Source organism: Oreochromis aureus, linkage group 18 (assembly GCF_013358895.1).
Source record: "Oreochromis aureus strain Israel breed Guangdong linkage group 18, ZZ_aureus, whole genome shotgun sequence".
Taxonomy (NCBI): domain Eukaryota; kingdom Metazoa; phylum Chordata; class Actinopteri; order Cichliformes; family Cichlidae; genus Oreochromis; species Oreochromis aureus.
Genome location: NC_052959.1, coordinates 18,222,274 through 18,243,191, shown reverse-complemented (window position 1 = coordinate 18,243,191; position 20,918 = coordinate 18,222,274). Strand labels below are relative to the sequence as shown.

The 20,918-nt window shown below is 41.3% G+C and overlaps 2 protein-coding genes across 4 annotated transcripts in view; one reads left to right on the top strand and one right to left on the bottom strand.

The window, feature by feature from the left end:
• Window positions 1-2,998: 2,998 nt before the first annotated feature.
• On the top strand, window positions 2,999-4,476 carry cebpd (CCAAT enhancer binding protein delta). Its single transcript, XM_031737799.2, has one exon. The coding sequence runs from the start codon at window positions 3,249-3,251 to the stop codon at window positions 4,128-4,130; it is 882 nt and encodes a 293-aa protein (XP_031593659.2). The 5' UTR covers window positions 2,999-3,248; the 3' UTR covers window positions 4,131-4,476.
• An 86-nt stretch (window positions 4,477-4,562) lies between these two features.
• Window positions 4,563-20,918, bottom strand: part of spidr (scaffold protein involved in DNA repair) — a 45,882-nt gene continuing 29,526 nt past the window's right edge. The window contains exons 11-20 of one of the 3 annotated variants that reach the window (XM_031737746.2): window positions 18,111-18,269; window positions 14,821-14,908; window positions 13,440-13,580; window positions 13,288-13,347; window positions 12,547-12,745; window positions 9,547-9,732; window positions 8,337-8,430; window positions 8,140-8,254; window positions 5,570-5,626; window positions 4,563-5,078 (exon numbers count right to left, since the gene is read on the bottom strand). In XM_031737746.2, the coding sequence (XP_031593606.2) occupies window positions 4,959-5,078; window positions 5,570-5,626; window positions 8,140-8,254; window positions 8,337-8,430; window positions 9,547-9,732; window positions 12,547-12,745; window positions 13,288-13,347; window positions 13,440-13,580; window positions 14,821-14,908; window positions 18,111-18,269 (1,219 nt within the window). In that variant the 3' untranslated portion in view covers window positions 4,563-4,958. Of the gene's footprint in view, window positions 5,079-5,569; window positions 5,627-8,139; window positions 8,255-8,336; window positions 8,431-9,546; window positions 9,733-9,824; window positions 9,897-12,546; window positions 12,746-13,287; window positions 13,348-13,439; window positions 13,581-14,820; window positions 14,909-18,110; window positions 18,270-20,918 lie in introns of those variants that run through there. The other 2 variants (XM_031737747.2, XR_004199337.2) reach the window with 2 other exon arrangements.

Genomic DNA, 20,918 nt, shown 5'->3' with positions numbered 1-20,918 from the left:
AACAAATAATTTCTTCCCATTTGTTTAATTTAATCTATGAAAAATAACATAGCTTGATAATGTGATTCCTAAAGAACTATTAGCTGAAAACCCTGCAGTGTGCAGTGTGTCCTTCAAAAAATCTAAGGAAACTGGACGAGTGGAGGACAAAAGAAGAAATGGAAGGTCTAAAGAATATTTATATCAGGTGAAGAGTATCTGAAAGTTATGTCCTGAAATAGAGAAAAAGACCTGACACAGGACCTGAGAGATAGATCCAGCTCTTCAGTTGATCCATCTACTGTTCACTGATGGCTCGTCAGAAACGGTCTCAGTGAAAGGGCGGCTGTCAAGAAGCCATTCTTGAGGAAGGGAAACAGGGAGAAAAGGCTGGGGTATGCCAAAGTACACAAGAACTGGACTGAAAATCAGAGGCGACAGGTTGTGCAAATAGATGCAGCAAAAATTAGCAAATATTAAAGATTTGTTTCAAATCATCAGTAGAGGTCAGCAGAGAGCTACAAGAGTGAGTCTCTGCAGTTATCTGTAAAACACGGTGGAGGCTCTTTCAGTCACTGGTGTTGGGAATCTTGTGAAAAGTGACAGAATTATCAACGTAGAAAACTTCTGTCAGATTTTGATCCACCATACAACACCATCTGGCAAGCACCTGATTAGCAACAGCTTGATTTTCATCACTACCCTAATGATCCCAAACACACTGCCAATGCGGTAAAAGCGTAGCTGATAGAAAAACACACAAGGAAACACTATCAGTCATGGACTGGCCTTCCCAGAGCCTGGACCTCAACATCATTGAAGCAGTGTGGGATCATCTCGAGAGAGGACAGAACAGAAGGCAGCCAACATCCAAAGAAGAGCTTTGAATGTCCTCCAAGAAGCCTGGAGAACTATACCTGAAAGCCAGCCAAGGGAGTTCACGCTGTCTTGAGGAATAAAGGTGGTGATACCAAACGTCGACTTTCAAGCCTGTTAGAATTGTACAAACTTTGTTTTTTCTTATATGCTGTATTCCCATTTATGTTTGCACGTGTCAGTAAATTACCACAACTGTGATTTCCCATTTTCCTAGCAAACTATGAAGAAGTGAGGAGAGACTCAATACTTTTTCACAATTCCTGTTAAATCCAGAATCTAATTTAAAATCCTTCTCCTCACATACATCTTCTTTAAAAATCAGAGCCCATCTTATCTTAGAGACCTCATGGTACTGTAACACCAATAGAGCTCTGTGTTCTCACACTGCTGACTCACTTGTGGTTCCTAGGATATTCAAAAGTAGAATGGGAGGCAGAGCCTTCCGCTTTCAGGCCCCTCTTCTATGGAAGTAGCTCCCAGTTTGGATTTGGCCTCTCTGCTTTTAAGATTAGGCTTAAAAATTTTCTTTGATAAAGCATATAGTTAGGGCTGGATCAAGTGATCCTGAATCCTCCCTTAGTTATGTTGTAATGAGTTTAGATCACTGGGGGCTTCCCATAATGCGCTGAGTGTTCCTTCGTCACTCACCTTTTTCACTCAGTATGTGTTTACACACTACTCTGCATTTACTCATTAGTTATTAACAATCTCTTTCACTCTTCTACAGCATGTTTTTTATCCTGTCTCCTGCCATTAAAAGGGAGTTTTTCCTTCCCACTGTTGCCAAGTACTTTCTCATCAGATTACTTGTGTATTATTATGGGTTCTTTATCTTACAATATAAAGCACCGTGAAGGGACTGTTTCTGGGACTAATAAGAGTGTGTGAGTGTTACTTAAAAGTATCTGCAGGTGCATACGGTGACCAGCGTGTGGCACTGTTTCCATTTCAGAAAGGCCAATGAGAGAGGACAAATACTGCAAACTTCCTAAGCGGAAAACATTGGAACAATTCCCAGAAGTATCGCAGTAGATATTTGATTTATGAATAATATTCAAAATATATCTATATATGTAGACACAGGTGAAAAAAAAGCGTTAAAAGTTTCGGCACATCTAATTCGAGGCTTTCTCGTTCACTATAAGAGCTAAGTGAGTGCTTTACGATGTAAAACTATTTGAAGCATGTTTAGCTCCAAACCAGCGCTGACTCTGAGAGCTGCTGGGAACTGGTTTGTGTCAGAAAGTTGACTCAACTTTTGAAAAGGAATTAGAGACGTGTGCTCCCCCTTGTAGTTTCAAATAATTGGTACATGAGTTGCCACACATCTTTATGATGTAACAGCATATAACTACTGCCACTGCAGATTGTGAATGAATGTCTGTAGGATGAATGGGCGTAAGGAAGGCAGCCTGTGACCTTCGGTTTCTGCTGGTTTCCCCTCCTCTATAGCACCTTTTGTTAACTTGATCCCAGAATCGAAACTTAATCCCACATTAGAAATGACGTGATATAAAAACTGAACTATGAATCTGAACTATTATGACTATTATAAGTCTATGATCTTCGTTTAAAGCTAACTAGAGAAAAATATGACTTATATCTGTAAGATTTTTTGTTTTAGCGAATTTTCTCCCACTTTTACACTGTTATTACCTATTATTAAACTACCCAACATTATAAATAGTAGCTAAACTGAACTTTACTATAAAAATAAAGCATCAATTAAGAATCCAATCATACATGATATTAATATTGATATAACGTATTGTTACTTTCATTAAATACTTTAATTACAGTGTCCGGGTACTTGCAGTATTTTTTAACATCCTATGGAGTATTTTCCTTGCTTCTTATACTTCAGTAATGGTCTGAGCACTTCCTGCGCCACTTTTTATCCCTGCTGTGAAATGAGTGCTGGTCCCAAACAGCCAGAGCCGAGCCTTCACTATGTAAACAACTCTGCACCATTCATACGATCATAGTAAGAAGTGGGTGGCACGAGCAGCACGCCCCTCGCTCCTCAAATGGGAAGTTAAGGTGCACCACGTGACAGCCTTCTGGACTTGACTGGCTCGTGAAAGGGCGGCGTGTGTGACGTCAGCTGGTGCAGACGATACAAAACACTGCGCGAAAGTAGAGCCGCTTCAGAGAAGTGACAAGAGGTGTGTTAGGGTTGAAGGGGACGGGAGCCTGACAGTCAGCACCCAGGGATAAAAAGCCAAAAAGTGTCTTTTAATATCGCAAAAAGGGAGAAAAGCGCCTGAGCAGTAAGAGAAGCCGCAGCAGGATTATCGCGCTGCAGAGCTGTCACACCTGAGGCATATCTCTAAAAGAAAAAAAAGTTTATTTTCTCTCTAAAACCCACGTGGGACAAGTCAGCAGGGTTCATGTGTGACATATACAGCCTGGACTCGCACTGCGTGTCTCCACAATGCAACATGAGCTGGTCCATGGAGCCTGCTAACTTCTACGAGAGCACCAAGCTGGGGGGCCCGCAGCAGGGGGTCTGCAAGCCGGGCAACAGGAGCGACGGCCCGGCGGAGGACGGCACCATGGTGGAGCTGAGCACCACCCCCGCCATGTACGACGACGAGAGCGCCATCGACTTCAGCCAGTACATCGAGTCCATGACAGCCGTGCCAAACTTGGAGCTGTGCAACGATGAGCTTTTCCTCGACCTGTTCAACACCGTAAAGCAGGAGAAGGCGGATTTCTACAACATGCAAAGCTCCGGTCTGCCCGGCGGCATGCAGCAGCTGTCAAACGCCTACACAGCAGAGAGGAAGACGGACGGCGCGCTGGGGAAGAGCACCTTCAGCGCACCCATCAAGCAAGAGTCCGACTGGAGTGACAGCGACATGTCTTCATCCCTGCCTTCCCAGATCGAGACCTGCGCGCAGACCTCCGTCAGCCTCCCCACGGGGCAACCGACCCCGCCGACCACCCCGGAGCCAGTCTCCGCCGTCAGCTCGGCCAAATCCTCGCCGCGTAAGCTGGGCAGGGAAAAGGGGAAGAAGTCGGTGGACAGGTTCAGCATGGAGTACCGACAGAGGCGAGAGAGGAATAACATTGCAGTGAGGAAAAGCAGGGACAAAGCCAAAAGGCGCAACATGGAGATGCAGCAGAAGCTGATTGAACTGAGCGCCGAGAACGACAGGCTTCACAAAACCATCGAGCAGCTAACCAGAGAACTCACCGGCCTCAGAGAGTTCTTCAAGCAGATGCCCAGCTCCAGCTTTGCGGGGTCCACAAGTGTTGAGAGCCGGTGACAAATTCTGGAACTGCTTTGAACTGAACTTTCAAGAGACATACCTCAACAGACACTTGTTTTTTTTTTTTGTTTTTCTTACCATCTGTACCAGATGTATTAAGCTTACCATAATGGCACTGGAAAATATGATGCTGCCATATTTTTGTGGGATTTTTCCTCTGTATTAAATTATTTTACCACTGCATTTATGTGTTGTTATACCTGATATGGTACTTTTTTTTTTTTTTTTATAATTCCAAACTTTCTATAAGAGCCAGAGCATGATCTTTTATATAGTTTGTATGAAACCTTGAAAAGTGTGTTTTTATGTAATCTGTAATAAAAACATTGCTGGAAAAATTGCAGAACTGCCTGGTCTGTGGGTAATCTTTGCATGTCATGATTTATGCTTGAGGAAACTGACACAAGAAGTGCAACAGGAAACAGAAAGTAAGGTCAGCAAAAATGAGCCTTTTATTGACACAAAGTGAGTTAATCTTAAACACAGACAGAGAAAGGATGAAAAAGTTTTTTAAAAACAACATTTAAAGCCAGAAATCTGAAGTTAATGAACCCACGTGGGCTCCTTTTGACAGCCTGCATGCCACTGCTCTACCCTTGGGCTGTCAACCCCTGGCTGGTTAGATCACATATCATTAACACAAACAGGACCTTGTCTCTTCACAGCCCGTTCCCTTCAGCACAGCCTCAAGCTGTCAGGGGAGGCCTTCAGAGGGAGAGAGGGAGGGAGGAGGATAAGCTGGCTCGGACCGAGGCCCAGCGTGCAGATCCTTGGAGCCAGCTGAAGCCTGAGGATTGATCTCATTAGTTCCTCGCCCTGACGGCCTCAGAGGCAGATTTCTTCCAGGCCCATCCACAGGGCAGGCTTCCTAGTGATGACTCGGACGTAAACGGGGATGGGGCCCACCTCTTTTCCCAACACGGCCTCCACATCGTATCCTGGGAACTGAAACAGCGAGGTTAAATCACTTGGCAGTGTTAGAGCATTCAGAAAGCAATCACCACTTAAAATAGCTCCCTCCTATATCTCCCATACATCAAAAAAAAAAAAAAAAGTTTTACAGGAATATGCAAGCATCCTTAAGCACCCTGACCTCTGCACTCTGGGTCAGCAGCAATTCTGGTGATCTAAGTCTGAAAGCACATGCTGCATTTGCTTAGTTAAAAATAGCTCCAACAGCACCAGTGGGTTCTTGAGGCTAGTAAAAGCCAAAAAATGCACACAAAAAAAGATAATCAGGCCGGGAAAAACAGTGTGCCAATATTTTGGAAACTAATTCCTTCAAACATATCAATGAACAGCACGTTTTTTTGTTTTGTTTTTTTCGACTCAGCAGAGAAAACTTAAATAATGCTGACTCATGACATATTGACAAAAGATCAATGCGCTCTTCAGATGAGCTCAGAGTTATGTAACAGCTTGATAAGCACACCTACCTCACCCCCTTCCAGCTCTGCGGCATTCAGGATGGTCATGATCGTCCTCTGCTGCAGCTGATTTAAAAAAAAAAAGAAGACGTGGATGCAGTAATGACTTTTTAATCATCACCTCAGTGCAGTAAATCCAAAACCAATGCTGCACCAGCGCACTGTGCCCTCTGCTTAGTGACAGCTCCCAAGGGTTAACGTATCAGCCGTTCGATAAGAACAACTCTGATAACTTTATCAGTTTGGCTCGCTTAGCTTTCTGATTGCAAAGTCACACACCAGCTTTTCCACAATAAAATATCTTTATGCAGATGTGCTCAGCCTTTAAATGTGCAGAATGTGGTTTTTATCTTTACGAGTCTCGCTGTAAAAGAAGGCCAAGGCAGCGCGGGATGATCCACTGTCCTCAAGGACGGACGCCTGATCTATTCTGAATTCTGTTATTTAATAAACACAATTTTTTAAAAAGGCTTTTCTGCTTAAAGCAGCAGCTCAGCACCTAAAACATCCACTCATTTACCTTCTTATCGCTGTCGCACCTGTGTAGTCAATATGAGGCTAGGCTAGATTAACTTTTCACTTGTTTGTGCAGTGCAAATAGCTACCTGTCTCTGTCCAAAGGACCTTTCTGATTGTATTTTGTGCACGTGTAGCTCAGTTTTTCTGTACTTTGAAGGTCCCGTTAAGGGTGGGCATTGCAAAGTAGCTTGGGCTACAAATGCTGCGGTTTGTGGCCTGGTTCAGGAGACTAATTAAGACTTTATATCTGATGATCTGCTGTTCAGAGAATAAGAGAAGTCACTAAAGAGGATATCTACATTACCATTTTAATCTTACGTGTGTCATTAGGCAGAATTGGACAAAAAGTGACATCAATTTTCACATTTAAAAAAAAAGTGTTTCTGCGATAAGTGGTCATAAATGTTTCTAATTTCTAATCTGGCAATCGGATGAGGAAGTGCTTTCAGTATCAGATTTAATATGACTGCTGTTGTAGCTCTGTTGCTTTCATAGCATTAAAGCAATATAACAGACAAAAATTTGAGGAAGTGGCTGTCTTATGGTGGGCAACAACAACTGCTGACTGGGTGCTGAGGGACTTTTCTGTTGGGGGACTAAATTTCTTCTTTATAAAAGACCTTATATGACAGATATTGTCCAGAAAGTTACTGTCCCAACCCAAAAGAACAGTAGCACATCATTCCCTGTAAAATATTGAATTGTTTTTTCAAATCTCAGGTTTGTGTGGACTGAACACACCATCAATCTGTCAAGATCAGTGGCCTGGTAAGTGGATTCACTTACAGCTCAACCTCCTTGAAACTAGGGAGAACTGATGGTTGCCTGGTGACTGTATTACTTTTTTTTTTTTTCCTGTTGTAGACCGATTTCAAGTGGTTGCAGCCAACTACTCCTTGGCCATTGCATGCAATTCATTTGTGGTAATGCGATCATTAACTACGATAAACAACTGAAAAATGCAAATCTGTTGATCTCTACGTGCACAGAAACTCACATTAACTACTTAAAACTAAGTAGTAGTACTAAATATTTACAAATAACTGACTGTAAAATGACATGAGTGCTTGTTAACCTGTTATAAAATAAGAAAACCAGAGTACAACCAGTTGGCAACCAGCTGAGTCAAGTCCCCAACTGCAAAGAAGATGAGTTGCAGACAAATTGCGTTCATTGATGTGCACCAACTCAAATTTATTGCAACATGCTGGCAGTCAGTGTTTATAATTATTACCAATTATTAGCAAACCTTCCCCAAACTGTGTGGGAGTGACTGCAGTCAGTGCGAGTCAAAATGCGATTGTTTTGAGACAGGTTGCCTCCCACCAGGACATCTGTGCAATCGCCTCACAGTCGAAAGGTTGCTGGTATTGCAATATGCATTGGTGAGCTCAACTGGTTGTATTCTCGTTATATCCTTTTATGGCAGGATTACCACGCACCTTTATTATTTTGCAGTTGGTTATGAGCTTCTGGCTGAACTCTGAATCGAAACATTTGAGGTTAATCGCCATATTACCACAAAGAAAGTGCATGCAGTGGCCAACTTGATCATATTAAGTTGCAAACTCACAGCAGACTGAATCGGTCTTATTGTTGTTTTATTACCATCTTGAAGAACAAAAACTGCTTTGAAGAAGAAGGCAACTGACTGCGAGTGCTTGCACACCTATCACTGTTTTCCCTTGTGTGACTGTAGCATTAGTTCAGAGCCAGGCTGATGCTAAGCTAACTGTCTTCAGGTTGTTCTGTCATGCATGAGTGGTAGTGATCTTCTTATCGAACGGGGCAAAGAAGTACAGTGCTTAACAAATTCATTAGACCACCTGTCACAAAAACAAGAAAACGCCAATGTTTTTGGAAATCTGTCAGAAACTTGGAGCCGGCACAGTGGACTTCTCTGAGAAGTCAAAAAATTAATCAGGCTGTGTTGATTAACCATCACAGAAACTTAATATGTGAAGTAGTAATAACCAATATATTTTTTAAATATTACACTATTCTCTTAAGTACAGCCCTGAAACACTTGAATTTTTGAAAGCCTGCAATGCTGTTCTCACCTTCACCTTCATGGTGCAGTTACTTAATGAAGAAGAAGTCAGGAAGACTTCCAGCTGGATCTTTGTGTGCGGCTTATCCACGGCAGACTTACAAGAAACACAGTGGAACTTCTGACTGCAGAAAAACACAAATATAATGTGATACTTCTGCCAGGATGACAAACATGAAGCTAGTTTGCTAAATTGTGAGGACCTACGGCCTTTCAGCTGACAGCTCTAAGTTGTCACTTCCACAAAGATTACAGGCAGGCCACGAGTACGCCGTGCTCTCATCCACACTGACAACCACGCCTGCAGACAGAAACAAAACCATTAGAAATGACGGGGGGGGGGGGGGACATTCGTGCATGCTGCACAGCTCTGCAAGACTTTAGTTTCTGTTTTTAACTGTTTCTTTTTCATTTCTTGATATTTTTAGCCAAAGGAACAGCGATAAATGTTCGACGCACAAGTTTGAAAATGTGTGCATGCTTGTGACAGGGTGTAAGAGATAAACACATCCCTTTCAATTTTTATCTGAGATTGTCATGATAAATGCAGCAAAGACGCACTCCCTGCCTAAACATCATCACACTTGACAACCACAGTTGCAGCCCCACAACTTTGTATCCTTACACAGGATACTGAATTCAAACCTGATAATAACTTCTTGTACTTTCCATTTTGGGCCTCTTTTTTTTTTTTCCACTGGTGATTTCCAGAAGGTGTGAGTGCAAGACACAAGCTTGTTTTATTTTGGTTCAGCCATCTGACCAAACATGTAGAGCAACAGAGGCCAGAACACAGTGTGATATTTGCCCTCCATGCTGACATGAAATCAGCAGATGTAGATTATTATCTGCTTGAAGCAGCTCTATAATACACTACATTTACATAATTGGAGAAAAACAAACAAAGAAAGCTTCAAAGAAAAGATGTTTAACCAAAGTAAGTGAGGTTGGTGGCAGTAAATTAAATTAGTTGATATACACTTTAATTAGAACTCACACGAGTGGTTTATGATTTATGTTTCAGATGTGGCAGCTGGTGGCGATCATAACTGGTGTTAGCAAACATTATAAATCCCTAAAAGCAATAAGACTGCTTGTGTGCACAAAAAACAACTGAGGGAAAATGCCAATGTTCCCTCAAACTGTAACTCATCGTCACCAGAAGTTTAAAGCTTCGGGGGAGGCAGGCGGTTTAGTGAAAAAATGGGAATGGACAAGAATCCAGTCATTTTTCATGTTTTTGGTTACAAAAAAGTCCTTTACAATCGCAACCTGAGGACAGTGAATAACAAACAGAGTGCAATCCCCTGCATCCACATCAAAGCCTCTTGTTGCGCTGTAAACACACACTTGACATGTTCTGCAGGAATCGAGCTAAATGGAAAAGCACAGGATCGAGTGAAAGGCAGAAGCAGACCTGTGAGAGTGCAGAGGGAGTTGGGTGTGGTCTCCAGACTCAGTGGATCCAGTCTCGCAGGCTGGGGCAGGGTCTTCGCCTGGGGCTCAGGCAGCGACTGTAAAAGTAATTCTGGCCTGTTTGTGGACTCGAGGCAACCATCGGAGCACACCTGAACAACTGACTGCTCCGCGCAGAGAAGGACACCTGGAGGTGCAAATGCCAAAAATGAAATATCACCATGAAAGAACGAGTCCTAGTCTTAAAACTGCAACTGTGGTAAAGATGTAGAAACTAACAAGTAGAAACTGCCAAGGGAAAACAGGAAGCACTGCATGCTTCTGATGGCTGATTTTACAGGTGGGCTTCAGCTGGCCATGCAGAAGTACAAAAAAACAAATTATAATGTATTGCAAGTACAGTTAGGTTCATAAGTTTTAAACCTTTCCTCTGTTCACCACCAAAAAGGCTTTTAAATTAAATGCAATGTGATGTAATTAAAGGGCAGCCTTTCAGTTTTAATACGAGGGGTTAACCAAATGCATTGGAATAACTGGTCAGGAATTGCAGCCATTTTTATACTTCGTCCCCCTTAAAGTCTCAAAATTAATTAGACTATTGGTTGACAAGCAGTTTTGTGGCATTTTTGACATTAGGTGAGTCCCATTTTCTAATTTTTCCACAACAAATGCAAGCAGATAAAAGAGTTTTGATGATGTGACTGATAATAGAAGTAACAGGATGAACTCTGATGTTTACACAACTATACTCTCTGCTCAGATTCATAGAAGGATAATGACCCAGAGCAAACTGTAAAAGCAACCCTAAGCGTTTCTCAAGCCATCACCTGATCTCAACCCAATAAAATATGCTGTTCAGTTATAAAACTGAACGCAGAGAGACCCACAAACGAGCAGCAACTGAAGGCGGCTGCATTAAACCCCTAATAGAGCAAATGAAGAAACACAAAAGTCAAAGGTCTATGGGTCCATGGTTTCTAGACTTCAGGAAGTCACTACAAAGGATTTTCAACCAAGTATTAAAACAACTCTGATATTTAAAATTGTGCTAGTTTGTAACAATTGACTTTGAGGCTATGAACATGGGGTACTATGAATAAAAAAATGACTGTAATTTTGAAACAGTTATGGAAATCCCCTTAAATTAAAGCCGAATGTTTGCACTTTGATCACATCTTGATTAGGTGAAATTAAAAAAAATAATTTAAAAAAGTGTCACAGTGTGAAACTTATGGACATATCTGTAAAACCACTGAAAACTAGTGACTAACTTCTGCAAAGAAATGAAGAAAAACACTTTTTTTTAGTATAATTCTTGCAGCTCAAACCCCGGCAGCCTCATCTCGTCACATTTCCCATACCAGCTGTGAATCATGCTGACTTTGGCCAAATTCTGGAAACGAGGACTCCCTCTGGGAGCAACTAGTCTGAGCCCTCTGGAGCTTTCCAACAAATGTGACTCTTACAATAATAAAATGTATTTTTTTTATGTCTGATTGCACATAAACACAGAGTATCTGTTTGTCCCAGAGTGACCACTAGATGCTTTCAGAAAGGTGAGCTTGTGCACATCCGGTGTTGAGAGATCAACAATGTGTGAAATTCACCTGTATTTTGATCCTGTGAATCTGCCACTAGGACAACTAGTATGTAAGGAATCATTTCCATATTTTTATTCTTGGGCTCTACTCGAGTATCTCTGCAGTTAAAAGCGGTGTGTGCTTGTGTGACCGTTACTTTAAGCTGTTTCCAACAACACTGCCTCACACATGGAAACAAACCAGTGTGTGCAGATGAACTGATAGACATTAAGTCAGCCAACAAGTTGTCCAATAAAAAAAACATTAAAAAAAAATAACAAAAAAAAAAATCATAAAAACATCTGGAAAGATTCAGGAAGCTCACACTTTTTGTAACGGCATACAACTGTTTGTGCAACTTTTCCCACACAAGAGAAGGAGAGTGCAAAACTAAGTACAGAGCTACAACAACCACAGTGATGGGAACTGTGCCTGATTGAAATTTAAAACAAAATCCTTAAACTACAATTTTGAGGTACTTACACTTTCCTAGTTAAAGCTTCAAATGTCTGTGTGCTGTTATCAGTTTCACCAGAAACATTTCACCTTTAAACTTCTCACCTGCTTTAACCCTTCTATTTATCCACTGCTTTAATCACAGCGCTCAGGTCCTCAGACCAAACTCATGTTTGCAGTCGTTAGGCCTGATGGCTGTGCCCTGCAGTAGGTGGGGCAGCCTATGAAGATAGGTTGCCCCACCTACTGCCTTCCTGGCACCTCCATCCTCAACATCCTTTATCCAATATTTCCATCTGTACAAACCTGTCCAAACCATCTCAGCCCTGCTTCTCTAACTTTTTCTCCAAACAACTTTTTTCTAAGCCGAGTTGTCATTTTTATTCCCATCCACTGGTCACTCCAAATCAAAATCTTAGCATATTAAGCCCCGCCTCCTGCCATTTTTCTCAGACCTCAGGGATTAATAACCATGCACATACTTCTTCCTCTTCTATTTCAAACTTGATGATTGGTTATTTAGATTTTGTTTGAGCACATATGTGCATGTGTATACATCTGTATGTGTACTTGTATATACAGGCATCTGTGTAGAGGTGTATATGTATATATTGTTGTTTTACATGTCTGAAATGAAAGGTTATCAACATCATCTGCCCTAAAAAAGATATTCGTATAGCAACTGCTTTGATGTATGACCTTTGTTGGGAACTACTGAACACCACCTCAAACAGTCATACAGCAGTTTAACAGTGTAATATATCAGAAAATTAGTCATCATAGATGTTTTACTTTATACCTACCAGTGCTACAACACTCTAAGTTTATTAAGCTGATGATCCCAGTTTTGATTTCTTCATGAACACAGTTTTAAATGCAGCTCTTTTGCTTTCCCTCCCTGTCAGAGTGACTTTTGCACACATGAGGCCACTGTTAATGCTCGAATGGTTTACATAAAGCTCTACCGTGTTCTTTGATGGCATCTCTGAACGACAGGCGACAGACGGCGGGAGAATTTAGTGTTTTGAGGACGGAGGAAGTGAGCATACAGGAAGTGTTCACACACAGAGGCACAGTGCGCCTGCACGGCCTCTCTGACTGCTCCTCCTGTAGACTCGGGTCGGTGAGCACCAACCAAACCTCACCCTGGCCTACATCAGTGTTCTGCAGAAGAAACAGAGACAAAGACAATAAAGAACACAGGCAAGGAATTACGTGGAAACCCAAATGACCTAGAAAGAGGACAATTAAAGGAAACATGACACAACAAGAGCTTACAAAGCAGAAATCAGATGGTATTCATCACTTCTGTAGAAGAATTGCCTGAAAAGAGCTATGAAAAGAGGAATCAATCAACAAACAATGCTGCTGAAGGAGTGCAAGAACACTAAAAAGTTAAATATCTGTGTTTCAGTGGTGTGAGTGCATGGCAAAGTCCACCACTTTGATCTGAGCTGTTATCTCATCTTGGTCAAAGTTTAAAGGTCTCACCAATCAATGGTGAAGAACAGCGAGGCCTCGCACAGGCTGTCATAGACCGGGCGATATGAACTCTGCTGTCTACGTCAGAGCTTATCAGCATGTTAGTTCAAATGATCTCAACAGGAAGACTGCGGCGCTCCAGAGGGCAGAGTGTTTGCTCTGTTCTTTAACAGAGGTTCAATTAAATCGCTCTTTTTGTGGCATGACAATAAAGATACAAGTACCTGCATTCTCTTGTATAAAACGGTGGCAATAAAAGTGCAGCGGCAGGTTTTTGTCTCGCTCTGAAAAAGAAAAGGTTCAAATCAACCTGCTGAAGATAACTTATCTCAATCTGCTGAAAATTTCTGCGTGAGTGCTCTGAGAAACCGTTCACCTGCAGTATGTCTCGTAAGGTACGTTGTGCAGGGTGAAGGTAAAGCAGGGAAGCGGTCTGATCCTCGGTGGGCTCCACTGAGCTCTCCTGGCCTGACAGCAGGTAGCAGAAACTCGGAGCTGGAGCCAAAGGTCGGCTTTCCTGTGGACACAGGACACGGCTAAGTCACAGAGCGTTCTCAGCAGGCTACTGTCTTCACACGGCCCTGAGAGCTCTACACACTGAGACCAAAGGAGATGAATGAAAACACATTTCGGAAATTGGCAGTGTGGATTTCTCTTTTTGACGTTTTCAACATTTCATGGTTTCATCTAATTTAATTAAGCTGCTCTACGCTGACTTCCCCTCTGTTAAAATGATCCGTTTGACTCTTCAGCAATGCTACATTCCTGTTTTATTGCAAGAAAAAGCTGGAAATGAGAGACAACTGCAAACTCAAAGTGGTTCCAGAGCTCTGTGAACCACCGCCCACATCTCAAATTTGATATGTGATTCAGGCAGGTCAGGTGGTGTGTTCAATAATGACCAAGCAGAGTTTAGTCAGTGGGTGGGGTTAAGAAGGGTGATTTTATCTGTGCTAAAAGTGCTTCGAGCAAGGATGAAACAAATGCAGTTAAACAAGTTGCTGTTGATTCGAAGAAATAAAGAACTGTGACTCTTAAAAGTCTTTCTGTTATTTTCTTTTGTTTTGTTGGGACAAACTTTTCACCAAAATCTCTACCGCAGGTTTCACCTATGCTGGAAGAAAACATCAGCTGCTTGCTGCCGACTTGATCGCATCTCTGAATGAGCGAGCATGAAGAGGAAAGAGGCAAAGTTCAAAGTTCAGTTTGGTTATCAGGATGTCAACTAAATTCAGTTTATATAAAAGCAGTTTAATTCCTGTTGCGTTTCAGTTGTCACAGTTTTCGGGGATTTCTTTTTGTGTTGTATAACAATGCAAACTGAATATATGTGTATTTAATTAGGGCTGCAACAGTAGCTGAATTCCTTCATTATTAGTTTGTGGTTTTACTTGACTCGAAACGTAAGCACGGTCAGTCCACATCCTGTTGTTTCTGCTTTATTGGAGGGAAATGTTTCATGTAATTTCTGATCACCGAATTTAAAAAAAAAGGATTGTACTTGGAAATAAAACATTGCAAAATAAACAAAAAATGGTTTAGAAATTATTTTACTACAGTGCTAATGATTTTGTTTGGGATCTGAATAAAAAATAATAATAATAAAAAACATTTCAATCACAAATTTTAAATGCTGCCTTGGGGCATTTTACAGGCTTAACAACTGATCAGCTGAATACAAAACTATCAGCAGGTTAAATCTGGTTTCAGCTCCTGTTATAGGCCTCAGCTGAATTATCTCTACGGTGAGGACTTACACTTGGCATACTAAGTGAGTCTCCATGATCCTTGAGAGGCATCGCTGGGGGCCACAGGCTGTCTATCAAGCTGAAAAGCCTGGAGCTCCTGGGAGTGAGACAAAAGAGAGAGAGAGATGCATGCTCAATCATCCAGGTAATCAACAAAAAGTTGGTTCTGTTCATGTGGATGTTGTGTTTTCAGTGGGAGAAATGTTTTGTCACTCATCCAAGTGACTTCTTTGGTCTCAGCTGAATGCAGGTTTCTTAAGGGTTTATAAGGTTGCTGAACACTAAGACCAGATGAACGGAATCAACTTTTTGGGAGAGAGAAAATGTGAAAAGGGGGGCACAGAGGGGGAGGGGAGGGGGGGTAGGAGGTGAAACTAGTGAATAAGTGAGATGGAGAGCTTTCACAGCCAGTTTCACTTCCACTGAAACGGTTTTCTGCTAAAACAGAGCTTGTCCTAACAGTACCTAGAATTAACAGTGAGCATGCTCGGGCTGGCAGAGAGGAGAACTACGCTGAAACTGCTTCTTACCGGCAGGTTAAAGGCTGGGAAACATTCACACCCTATGCAAATTATGATATCATTGTGGCACAAAAATAACAAGGTTTGGAAAACCAATTACAAGTGACATGAATTGTCTGTGACTATAAGCCCTGATGACTGACATTTGCCATTTCTCACCGCAGTCTTAATCACCCGAATGACTGACTGGAGCAGGATCAAACTGGATGTGCTTTTATGATGTTTAAGTGACGTCAAACTCCAAGTAAGGACTCAATAATTACAAACGGGGGAACAACAGCAAGTTGCAACTCCAGCATATCGCGTCAATCTCCCGCTCTTTTGTCTCTCTTCTAAGAAGCCCCTTCTGAGTTCTGCTCAGGTGAGAGCTGCCAACTTGTTCATGTGTGAGCTGTCATATCACCCAGTGGTTAACAACCTGTTAGTCAGCCTCTAATCACAGAGTTTCTTTGTGTGGAACTGGTTCTGCAGCCCAGTCGAGTCCAGTGAGGACTGCTCAAGGATGAGTAATGACAAGCTAACAGGTCTCATTCAGGACGCGGTGATTTTAATGCTGCCTTTGAATACTTAGTTTAACAAAAGTTAAGCACACGCGTCTGAATGCAACGAGTGGCAATGGCCACCGCAGTCTGTGGTTAGTGATACTTCAATCTCTTTTGTTAGTGGGTGATGACTAATCATTACACAGTTTCTATTTCATTTTGTTGGCAAATGTCCTCAAAAAAAAAAAAAAAAAAAAAAAAAAAAAACTACGATCAATCAATCATTCCCTTAATGACAACCCACACAGCTCACGTGCCAGGCTGATACTGTAATAGAATAGTTCAACCATTGTTCGGTGACAAGGACTTACTGACACTCACATATCTGTCTCTAAAATAACATCAAGTTAGCCTGGGCTATGATAAAGACAGGAGGAAATCTGATAACCTAAAACAACTAAAAGACACCTAAAACACGATGACATACAGCTACATGTAGGCTGATATTTAACTTACAGACACGAGAGTTGTGTTAAACGTCTCGTGTAACAACTGGCAAGACAGCAAAAAAGATTTTTTAGCTGAAAAGCGAGCTGCAGATTTAACTGATCTCCATCAAATTCAGATATTTCTGGTTTGGCCAAAAAAACGATCAAACCAAGATCTGCCACATAACTGGTGTATGACACTATGAAGTAACTATAACCAAGTGAGTGTGAGTTTAGGTTCAAATACAAATACAAAAAAATAGTTCTCTATTTTTCAGCAGCAGTGACTTCTTGCAGTCTTGTTATCTCAGAGGTGTTAATTAGTTTGCTTTAATGTGGATTTATGGTCTGTCTGAATGTTAGGCTTTTGGTTCTGGGTGTCCAAATCAATCCCACTTCAACTTTTCACATCTTTAAGACGCACTATGAACAGACATGGGTGGAGAGCATGTTTTGTTGTGAGAGACTGTAAATTCCTTTTTAGGGAATCTAATACACTAAAAGTATCACTCCATGATTCATAGTTCAAAACAATCCCTATTCATCTCATTCTGGGTCTTGGGCAGACCTTCAGGTCATTCACTATCTGAAACATGCTGTTTTAGTTCCCTTCCCTCAGTTTTTAAGCCAACTGCTTAAGCCTGCTTCTCGCAAACAGAAGGTTTGAACAGCATTTGGGTGGGGCTGCAGAGCTGTGTTCCTGAGAAGACCATATTAGGCATATCCACCCTTACTGACATCACACAGAGCAAAGAGTTAAACAAACTGTCTGAAGCTGAGTCTGATCCACCTCATTACTCGTACATACTCTGACCACGATTAATATGAGCAGCCACCATCGCAACAAATGACAAAAAATAATAAGGGAACACATAATACGTCCACATTACGGTATGATTTCTAGGATATGCTTAGAAGTCCAGTAGTCACAATTTCTCTGAAACACATGCCTGATTTAACTCAACCCCACGTGTTTTGCCACTTGAGCTAATAAGATGGTCAGAGTGCACCTCTGAAGATAGCCCATCCATCAGAGTCTCGCCACAGACACCCTCTGGGGAAATTATAGGCTGCGATGGCACTGAAAATACCAAGGATGTAAACATACCCCCAGTTGGTGTCTAAATGTACCCATGTCAGTTCTTCTAACTGCTTCTAATCTGGGATCTTGACTATGGAAACTCACGAGGAAAAGCGAGTACGCACCTCAGTATCACTTTACATGTAAACACAGTCACACTGCTGGCAGAACAACATAATCTGGTTCATAGCCATAGCACTGCCAGTTCTCACTGTATTGTAAATGTGGTCGTTAAAGCTTTTAAAAATCAGGACATTCAAAGATAAGCATACTGGAGAGTCACTGAGGCTCATTTGTGTGTGATGGCATAGCATGAGGCTCCATGACTCTACAGCACATAAGGTCCCCAGGCTACTTCACAAGCAGTTCTTAAAAGGACATGTCTATCACAAGCATCCACCCAGGGCAGTTTGTCCCTGATGGCTAAAGACTAAGAAGATAACCTGTGAAGCAAGATTGGTATCAGTTGTAGCATGAACTTCCCCCAATTTCTGGGAACTGAAATTTCGATAAAAAGGCAAAGAGGACTTTGTGCGTGCGTTTGTGCTCTTTTTAAATGCGCTATTATTGTGTATCCTGTTAAAACCGAATGACAGCACAGGTGGTGAGGGCGAAGAAAGGGGAACGGAGACTCTGGATTACATAGTTCTTAATGCAGCGTGATTATGCGATTAGAACTGTATAATATTACAAGATTACAAAGAGAAGCGGAAGATGTGGGCTTCACCTTTCTCGTGTGACCCGCTGTATCACTTTAATGCCTCTCAGCATGCAGGTCTTGCCCTGCCACATCTGGCAGTACCGGCTGAGGTCATCCTCACTGGGCAGGAGGTGCAGCTGGACCACACTGAACATCCCGTAGCTGTCCTGGACAAGCACACACAACCTGGGAAAAGTTAAGTCATTAACTATTAACATATTAAGTAAATCACTTTTTTTTTTAAAGTTGTGAATCTCCTTCTATAACCGTGAAGATACGTATTTAATAGACATGCCTAATGCATTTCCTTCCTCGTAAGTGCTAAGCTTATTTTAAGACTCCTTTTTTGACTGAATAGAGTAAAAAGAAATCCAAGGTTCATCCTCTATCTTAAACAAGCCCTTCTGGCTTCTCTCCCGTTAAACTTGCTTTCTTCTGATTGGTTGACCACCACAGACAGAAGGTTTGAACTGTAGGGGAGTCCTAACAGAGCTGTGTCCTGAGATGAACATTTAGGTGATGTCTGCTTTAGGTGACTTCATACAGGGCCAAGAGGAGAAAAAACAGAGCAGTCTGGAGCCTACGCTTGTGGGCTTATTTCACAAATGCTGACCTCACTTTTTCATTTGAAACTGGATATGTTAAATATTAGCATGTGCCATTGTAACAGATACATAAACAATGTGGTATAAGGAGGATAAGTGCATTTGACTCATGTCATTGCTCAGAGATTTATAGAAAACTATAAATATTTGTTCACAACACCCTCTGAGAGGAGGAAGTGAAGTACACCTGACAGCTTACATCAAATGACGGTATAATTTCAGGACCTCCTAAGAAGTCAGTTTTCATTAAGTTCAGTCATTCACCTCTAGCTGGCCACAGATGCCTACAACAGGTTTTTCCTCCATTTCTAACTGTTGCTGATATCAAGAGAATCACTGACAGGCCTTCGGGACCCAGTGTGAAGCAAATTTTTCTGCCTAGTTTACAAATTTTATCACACATACCTGCCATGAATTTGCATGAATTTGCGTCTCTGCAGACTTTGAATGTCACCACAGTTTAGTTTCATCTGCATTTAGCGTGAACAGACCAGAATATTTATAAACAGACTATATGGCCATGATATATGTGCTAGAAGCCGTTTATTTAAACTGCTTTCCACAGCATGTTGGTGTGTTTTTTTTGGGACACCGTTCACCACCTTCCAAACTCCAGATATATTTAAGATTTATATTTCAGATGTGTCTTTAAAAAGGTGAAGAGTACACACAAAACCAGAACCCACTTAAACAGCATTGCTATTTTGCACCTCAAAACTTCACGCAATATCCTTTTAATGTATGTTTACACGTTATAAAGATGGATTTATCAAAAGAAGCAGATAATTACAAGCATTTTCCACCAAATACTTGTCAGGGTTCGTTATTCTGTAAGCCTTCACAATCACAGGATCATTTTCATTTTTGGGTTGATTGTAAATGCAAATTAGCTGATCAATAAATAATTTCGAAATAAATGGTTTAGCACAAGTGTTTGTGTTGAAAATACAGTATAAGTGTAATATGATTTTCTTATTCCCCTTTCAAAGAAATAATATTTTTATTTGCAGTAATGAAACATTCCTGTCACACAGTACACCCATGTAGTTCAGGCTTAGTCTTGACATTTATGACTGTTAATGCTGGTGGCTGGTTTGACAGGCTGCCGCTGACACAGATGACCTTTGGCATACAAAGTTATGAGGCAGTGAACTGCTGTGTATGCCTGCACTCTACTGCTCCCATTGAGTGAAGAGCTTGAACTGCTACAGGCTCCACTATCTCTCCCAGTCAAGCCCAGACACAGCCCTGTACCAGCCCTGAGAGTAAACAGTAGAGTTTATATCCCCTGGTTAGACAAGCAACGGCCAGAGAAGAAGAAGAGAAGGAGGAGGAGGAGGAGGAAGAAAAACAAGGGAAAAGGGAGGACTGTCCATAATGCATGTGGATGCATGTGCATACAACAGACAGAGGAAAGTTTTGAGACTGTTTTTAACCGACTGATTGGGCCTACGAATGTTTTCTGTTGCTATACTTGGGTTCTGTCTGTGTTTGTTTTGAAGGACCTGGAAATAGATATCTAAATATCATTCCAGACATGACTTTCGGTGGTATAAGCCAAAGATTTAACCAAGATTATTTTCAGTTGTTTGCTTAATCTAAAATCCCAAATCAGACATATACAACACTTTGTTAAATTAACAAGTTATTTTTGACACACCAGAACGAGACAAATGCTGCCCTTGCTGGGTTTCTTTTGCTTACGAAGCTGTAAACACGAGTGCAGAAGTTCATCCTGTATAGCACAGTAAATGGACCCCTGCCCAGTTTATACATGATGTTTATCAGAGAAAGGAACAGCCAGCAAGTCAAATACAAAACTTTAAAATTCTTCCAAAACACAGTAATATTCCTTTTGTTTAAAAAACACACATATATATATATATATATACATATATATATATATATATACACATATACATATACATATATATTTATTGACTACAGCTGGAGGAAGCATGGACTACATTACTAACACTATAACTTGATTAACCTGTTTTCTTTTGTTTTTTTGATATACAGCCACACCTCTTCTGAACCTTGTTTTCAGTCCTATTGCCACAGGTGTATCAAATCCAGCACTTAGCCATGCAGTCTGCCTTTACAAACATTTGTAGAAGAATGGGTCGTTTTAAAGAGCTCTCTAAATTTGAGTGTGGTGCTGCAAGTCTGTTTGTGATATTTCTTCCCTCCTAGATACTCCACCCTCAGCTATAACTGATATTATTGT